The following is an 8,054-nucleotide window of genomic DNA, read 5'->3' as shown; positions in this document are numbered from 1 at the left end:
AAAGAATTTACATATTATTCATAAGTTGGGCTTGCCTTTTATAAGAAAAGTAACAATGTAAACTCATTTCGTTCACTGGTGATATGAGTAAGGCTGTAAGTTTTAAAACAGAAAAAAAAATGAATGAATAATAATGAAATTTAAATGAATCAGCAGACTTGCAATAAAATTACCTGCCAATGGTGGACGCAGATAACGGAGAAAGATTTTCTACATAAAAAAAATACAAATTTCATAAAATATAAGAACAAAACTAATGATAGTTCATCCTCTTATAACACACTATTGCAGTTCAATTTAGTCGAACATGAATTACCTGTTAAGTGAAGCATACGTGGTATATCGTTTTATGTTACGCATTTCTTAGAAGTTTTCCTTTGAACCATTATACCTTTCCGCCTTAATCTAGCATTTTTTCTATCTAAAAAATGTAATAAAAAAACAACAACAAAACGTTAACCACTTTAAGTTTCATACAGACTTCATATGAAATATCAGATTATACATTTGTAAGAAATGCATAATTTACAGAAAACATTACCTTCCGTGGGAGGAGAATGAATATCATCTTTAGCAATGGTTGATCTAACACTCGACAGAGTATGCTTATTATTTTCGTATGCACTGCTTGGTTAAAAAAAAAAATTAACATATTATTCATAAGTTGGGCTTGCCTTTTATAAGAAAAGTAACATGCGCTAAAATTTAAGGCTAAGTAAACACACATAATGTACCTGCCAACGAATGACGGAGTCAACGAAGTTAGATTTTCTACGCAATATAGATAAAATACATTAGATGGCAACACAACTATGGCGGAAAAAAATAAAATTTGACATAATATAATTTTTTTATTTTGTACGTAACAACAATCAAAATTCTGTACAGGAGAGAGAGTTACGTACCATTAGTTATATCATGAAGATGTTGTCTGCTGCATGTAAACTCATTCCGTTCACTTGTGATCTGAGTAAGGCTGTAAGTTTTAAAACAGAAAGGAAAAATGAATGATTAATACTCAAATCTAAATGAATTAACCTAAGCAATAAAGTTACCTGCCAATGGTGGACGCTAGATAACGGAGAAAGATTTTCTACATAAAAAAAATACAGATTTAAAAACATATAAGAACACAACTAATCAGAGTTCATCCTCTTATGACACACGGCTGCAGTTTAACTTAGTCGAACATGAATTACCTGTTAAGTGAAGCATACGTGGTATATCTTGTGATGTTACACATGTCTCAGAAGTTTTCTTTTGAACCATTATACCTTTCCGCCTTAATCTAGCATTTTTGCTATCTAAAAAATATAATTAAAAAAAAAAAAACGTTAAAAACTATAAGTTTCATACAGACTTGATATGAAATATGAAATTATACATTTATAAGAAATGCGTAATTTATAGAAAACATTACCTTCCGTCGGAGTATGTTTTTTGTTTCCGTATGCACTGATTGGTGAGCAAAAAATTTAAAATACTCTATATGCCATGAAGCTGTTATAAAAAATATAACATACTTGAATTTTTCACGATTAGAAAACGGAATTAGTTTACCTGGCAACACATGACGGAGTAAACGGAGATAGATTTTCTACACAATATAGATAATATAAATTAGATGTCGACACAGCAATGCCAATTTTATCAAAGATAGTAATTTAAAATTAGAGGCTTAATGATGGAAGGGATCACAGTAAGCATGGGATGTTTAAATTAATAATAAAACTTCTATATTGATATACAATAAAATAAACTCATGTTAAAAAAAATATGACGTTTAGGTTGTTTTGTTTTCCACTGTTTTCTTTTACCCCAAAACAATAAAAACTCTGAACAGGAGGAAGAGAGTTACGTACTGTTAGTTATGCCATGGAGAGGTTGTCTATTACATATAAAATCCGAGCTCATACCAGTGATCTGAGTAATGCTGTGTGTTTAAAAAAAGAAAGAATCATACTCAGTAATGATTAGTAAAAGAGTTAACCCAAGTAATAAACTGACCTACCAATTGTCGACGCAGTTAATGGAGAAAGATTTTCTACAATTTTTTTTTTACAAAGTCCATTATATTAGAACATAACTAATCGAAGTTTATGGAAGATTTCTTCTTTACATACTATTAAAAGGAAACGATTTAATAATGTGTGTAAGGGAGGAATTAGATACGATTTTATCATAATCATAATCGTGTGTTATATTACGCTAAGAAACAATGAAATAGACCATTTGTAATATTACGTAGCCGTTGTTTGTTGCAGCTTCTGTCATTCCTCATGTTGCATACCTCATAAATGCTACATATTTAAAAAAGGAACAATATCAAAATTAACTAAATTGTGTTGATATTAATATACAAAATCCATTAACGACAAGTAATATCTATGACGAATTAAAATTACCTGCCAACGTGGGAAGGAGAAGACCCCAAAAGATTTTCTACACAACAATGATTTCAATGAATTAGATAGTACAATGAGAAATAACTGTCAAATGCAAGAACAAAAGTCGACGTTACCAGTCAACTGTTTCGATTCAATGCCACCTTGGTTCCTTCTTTTCCTCGAAGGAGTTTTGAATACATCGTCGTTGTTAGACATTGCTGTGTAGACATGCGTATGAGATGCTTCACAACGTACATTTAACGTTTTGTGTTGCTTGATTAACTCGCTTGTTGTTGCAAGAAGAGGATGTTGAAACCACAGTTCAGCTGAGTGTAGGCAGTTGGAATATAAAGAGACAATATTATGAGGTAATATTAGCTTGGCGGAAACGTTCCTTCTGTTTTTTTTTATTTGCCTTGACAGATAATTTTTTTAAAACAATTGGGAAAGGTGATTTGTTGGCGCCAAAAGTTTTATTTTCTTGGTGTCAAAACCGATGGGCAATAATGTACTCCCCACTTGGGGATGCTCACTCGATAACAGGGAAATTTCTTGATGCATGACCTTTGACATTCAATAATGATTATAGTGCAAATGATACTCATTAAGTGGCAAACCCTTCAGTCACAACTTATACAAAGAATGAAGCACATGTGAGTCATTTATGGCAATGCTATATCACAATCCAATATTCCTTCATTGGTTTGTTGCAACGCGCATTACACAATAATTTTTTTTTTAAATCTGTCGTGAACTTTGTTGAACCAAAATAGGAAACCAACCAAAACCTTTTTAAACCAACAAACAGCCATACTAATTCATAGTTGTAATGCGTCGAGATCACAAGCTGAAGAACACATATGAAAATTTGGATTAGTTATTATAATTGATGTAAGTAATTAAAAAAATCAGCAACAGTTTGTGTAGTTTCAAATTAATACTTGATTAAATTATTTATTATCCAAGTGCACTCCAATAGCCAAAGACTCGAAATTCAATCTGATACAGAATAAAAAAAATTTGTGCTAATATTAGTCTTATTGTTCGAATGCATAGAATCTTGTCCATTATTTACTCCATAAACGAAATCGCACGTTGGGGATAATAGGAAGTTGAAAACGTTGACTATTGAGAAGTGTTTTGAGTAAAATATTGCAACTTTAAACACAGAAAGAGTTTTTTTATTTTATATATATAACCATCAGTTTAAGTCGGGCGTGCCTTTTATCTCAAAACAATTTTTTGTATAATTTTTTCAATTCTTGACATTCAGATTTAATCATACTCTACAGACATGTCAACTAAGTTGAAATAAATTGTACAGTACATGATAAAACACATATCAAAAGTAGAAAACAGTAACGTTCATTAAGTTGAAATTGGAAATAACATAACAACAGAACATAGAAAGATAAGGAAATACAACAAAACACATAAAATAACTAAAATAGATAAAAAAAAAAAGCCTAAACCAACACCACCAGAAACTAAATTAGATTAAAGTCATTATGAAAAATAAGTAGACTTCAAAATCCGGCTTGCAACTGTTGACAAATCCTATTCCCAAGCATGTTATTAATCTCATGGTTCTCTGATGAGGAAGGGTCATCCTCAGTGAATCGCGTTTCACATATGCTGGGATTGCAAATGGGAATTCCGGGATAATCCATTTCCTTGCGCACCCATAAGGACCTGATGAAAAGTCTTACACGTTGTCTGCAGTGCCTCAAAAGGCACTTATTATCCAGCGAACGAAAAAATTCAAAGGCCACAGACCTCTCATCTTCATCAACACTGGCCATCAATATGATGGAAGATGCGTACTTGGCACCGTGGTGACCTTTCAGCGCTACAGTCTTAATGCCTTGAAGAGCCAAAGCTTGCACATCCGCAGTCGATGTCTCTCGAAAGTAATTGACCAAGCCCTCACGATACAACACCTCCGGATTGCCACTCTCCCTACAACGCTTCAAAAACTGAACTTGTCGAAACCTTTTGTATACTTGCGCTGGGTCGTAGTACGCCTCACCTTGTTCTTCTTCACTGCTAATGACCCTAACTCGGTGAAGGAAAGGCTTGGCATTTGTGACCCACTCCAATGGTCCCAACGCGAAGCGAAACACGTTCGTAGACATATTTTGATTCGGCTAGTTGATAAAATTCCCAGCAAGCAAACTTGACGTCAGTTATGTCCTCAATTGAATGAGATGCCACCTTTCCAAATATCAGCAGCAACACATCCGACGACAGATGTTTCAGAGACTGATCATCGGTGATCTCCATTTTCATTCGCTTTTGTGACGATGAAGCAGCCATGGGAAAATATGAGGATGAACAATTTTGGATGAAAAATACACGGAACATAAGTCGAAGACAAAAAAACGATTAACGTCGATGATTCGGCTGGCCATCTGCGAAGGACGCGATGTCATTAATGTTCTGCAACACATTGGCTGAACACGTTTATTGGAAGTATGGAATATGAAACGTTGTATTTCCAAAACAATTGTACTTCAAATTTCAAAATGATGATTAAACTTTTAAGTAAGCCAATCGATTTCCAAAACTACTGGTTTTAAAATTTCAAAACCATCATTAAATGAGTTGTATGAGGTGCAGCGTCCTGATGAAAGATCAGGATAGTGATAGACCGTCGTTCCAAAATCCAATTATATTTAAAAAAAATAAAGAAATAACCTGTTAAAGAGAATATTTTCTTCTTCCTATTATCGTGTCCTTGCCTGAATTAAGGACAATAAAAATACAAACTTTTTTCAAATTAAACACAATTTTTAGTTGTTATAGAGGTTTTCTTTTGGACAAAAAAAAGATACTTTGAATTTTTTTAAAAAGACATATTTTGAATTCCAGTGTTTAAAGCTTAGTAAAAATTCAAACTTTAAATTTTTAAAATAGGAAACAAAAATTTGAATTAAAAGTGCTTATTTTGTTTTATTTATTTTGGATAAAAAAGGACATGCTTTGAATTCCATTAATCAACAAAGGTTAATAAAAATTGAAACTTTAAATTTCAAAAATAAGAGACATAAATTTGAATTAAAGTTACATATTTTGTTACATTAAAAATAGGAAAGAAAAAATTGGATAAAAAAAGACATATTTTGAATTCCAATGATCAAATCTTAAAAAAAATTAAAACTGTAAATTTAAAGTTTCAATTAGGAAACAAAAATTAGAATTAAAAGTACTTATGACGTCAACATTAAAAATAGGAAACAAAATAAGTAGTTACAATATGAATTTTTTATTTTATTTTTTTGGAACTTTAAATAATAAAAATAAGAAACATAAATTTGAATTAAAACTACTTCTTTTGTTACATTAAAATTAGGAAACAAAAAATTGAATCAACCTACTTATTTTTTTTAGATTGAAACTGTATCGTAATATGTTTTTAGTAGTTACAAATTTTATTATATTTTTTGGATGAAAAAGACATTTTTTGAATAAGAAGAACAAAGTTTAATAAAAATCCAAACTTGAAATTTTAAAAATAAGGGAACACAGCAAAAGATAACATAACATGACATAGATCAACAACTTAGGTCCCCATTGCAGAAACACAGCGTTTATCAAATATATCAACATACATTCCTTAAGTGTGCATCTATTGTTTTGAACTAAACACAACAAAACATCAGAAAACGTTTTGAATTCAATTAAGTCACGATAAAGAAAACGATTTAAACAGTTCACCATGTAACTCCAACAAAAAAACCACACTTCAGTAAAGATCTTGTCTCCACGACACAAAAAAACCACTCTTCAGACACAGTAAACCAATCTACGGGGTATTCTCATCTGCTTCTGCATCAAATCTTTTTTAAAAAAGGAAAAAAAAAATACAGATCAACATATTATATTATGAAAAGAAAAAAAATATACATGCCACACGATTGAATTATAAATATAGATTTGAAAATATGTAACTCTTTTTCAAGCTTTATTTTTTTGGCTGTCTGAATAGCCAAAAAATTGAATTCTCCAGCAATGGAATCATGAGAATGGATCACTGGTGTCAACATTGTCAGAGAGATATCACCAACGTCAGCACTATCACAGGTCTGACTCTCAACATCCTATTCATAATTCGGTTAAAAAAAATAAAGGTAAGTCAAGGATGGACTAATGCATAACATAAAAATTTTCAAAAAAATAGGAAAGATTACCGCAGCCTTTTCCGGTTCTGATGATACAATTTCATTTTCGCGTGCATCCTCAAAATTTGCTTCACCCTGTTATATACAATAACCAACAACAGTCAACAAAATGAATAAGAAAAATGGATACCCAACACAAATAGAGAAGCAACATACATTTGGATCGACGTCAGAGATAAGAGACTTAAGGAACGTTGAGATTATGTTTTCGCTTATACAAATTTTAGAAACTTGATACTTGGGCTCGCTGTATAAGTTCAAATCCTTTTGCTTGATATTTAGCTTGAACAACATGGACTTCTCATTCAAAACATTTAACTCTTCTGGAAATTGATCCAAATCAGCACCCTAGAAAAAAAATGATCATCCAATTTATAGCAAAATATACTTGCAGCGCTTACATGGAATCCTCTACGTCAAAATATACATTATAAATATTCCATAGCAACGATAATACAAACCCTCTTGAAATGCAGCTCGCGCAATTCAGCAGGACTCATCCCCAGCAAAGACACACAGTCACGATCAAACAGAAGAAATGATGCAGAATCCGTGTTATCCACAACTCTTACCTGAACACTAAACCTATGCGACTGCAAAATTGTATATCAGAAAAAAATATTAAGCTTACAGATTAAAGACAATTTAAAAACCGATTAAAAACAATACCTCAGATAGTAATCTTCCCAATATTTTTTGCAGTTCTTACAGTACCACTTTTCAAAATCCTCAGAAACAGAAAATGGACATTTTTTGCAAGACTTGTACCACCAGTTGTATATGCTCTCAATAGATTTTATAGTCTCATACGTGATGCAAGTTGTAACCTCAAATATAGCAATTGCAGGAAAACAATTAAAATCATTCACACAGACTTGATATTATTCAAGAAATTAAAGAAATTTGAAAAAACAAAAATTCTATATTTACCTCGACACAAAGCTTCACATCACTGATAGACTTCTTGTCAGACTCCTTCAAGAAATCAATTTCGTAAGAATAGGATGACTGAGTAGACAACTGAGTCATCCGCAGACTACTCTCAACACCATCAGTCGAAAGACTATAGAGAGAAAATGTATGCACCGTAAATGATTAACTAAATAAATTGTCAAATGAGTTTAAGAATAACAAATACACCATTTTTTGAACTCAACGATCTCTGGGATCTTCGAATCCATGACAATCCTCGTTGTATATTTTGTATTGTTTAACCCAACCTTACCTATCGAGTTGAGCATATAAAAAAAACCGAAAAGAAAAAGAAATGTGAATTAAACAGAACACAAAAGAATAACGTATTGTGAAAAAGATTGTTAAAATCATACCCCTAAAACATTTCATCCTGCCTAGCTGGACTATCATGACGTGCTGAGGAGTGTCGCTGGCTGCCATAAAAGATTGGATCTCATCCACATAATGCTCCCACAAAGTGCACTCCAGCTTGTGACTCCTTCATATGCGTTGCAGCCCAAACCTACAGTAA

At 32.1% G+C, this 8,054-nt stretch overlaps 1 protein-coding gene across 1 annotated transcript; it reads right to left on the bottom strand.

Moving 5' to 3' along the window:
* Positions 1-6,192: 6,192 nt before the first annotated feature.
* Positions 6,193-7,597, bottom strand: LOC133310900 (uncharacterized). The gene is made up of 7 exons (XM_061511892.1): positions 7,499-7,597; positions 7,238-7,395; positions 7,030-7,153; positions 6,800-6,916; positions 6,578-6,643; positions 6,339-6,487; positions 6,193-6,226 (listed from the first exon to the last, which is right to left on the bottom strand). The coding sequence occupies exons 1-7, from the start codon at positions 7,595-7,597 to the stop codon at positions 6,193-6,195; spliced, it is 747 nt and encodes a 248-aa protein (XP_061367876.1).
* Between the last annotated feature and the right edge of the window lie 457 nt (positions 7,598-8,054).

The sequence above is a fragment of the Gastrolobium bilobum genome, unplaced genomic scaffold (assembly GCF_033153095.1).
Source record: "Gastrolobium bilobum isolate Gb01-03AN ecotype WA unplaced genomic scaffold, APGP_CSIRO_Gbil_v1 utg1988, whole genome shotgun sequence".
NCBI classification, from domain to species: domain Eukaryota; kingdom Viridiplantae; phylum Streptophyta; class Magnoliopsida; order Fabales; family Fabaceae; genus Gastrolobium; species Gastrolobium bilobum.
This window is presented reverse-complemented; position numbering and strand designations above follow the sequence as displayed.

Bases quoted from the DNA above. Each gene is read 5' to 3' on its own strand.
- LOC133310900 (XM_061511892.1), bottom strand. From the start codon at position 7,597: ATGACTCAGTTGTCTACTCAGTCATCCTATTCTTACGAAATTGATTTC. The intron at 7,396-7,498 runs GTAAATATAGAA...GCTATATTTGAG, and splicing joins ATGTGAAGCTTTGTGTCGAG to GTTACAACTTGCATCACGTA. The intron at 7,154-7,237 runs GTATTGTTTTTA...GCAGTCGCATAG, and splicing joins TGGGAAGATTACTATCTGAG to GTTTAGTGTTCAGGTAAGAG.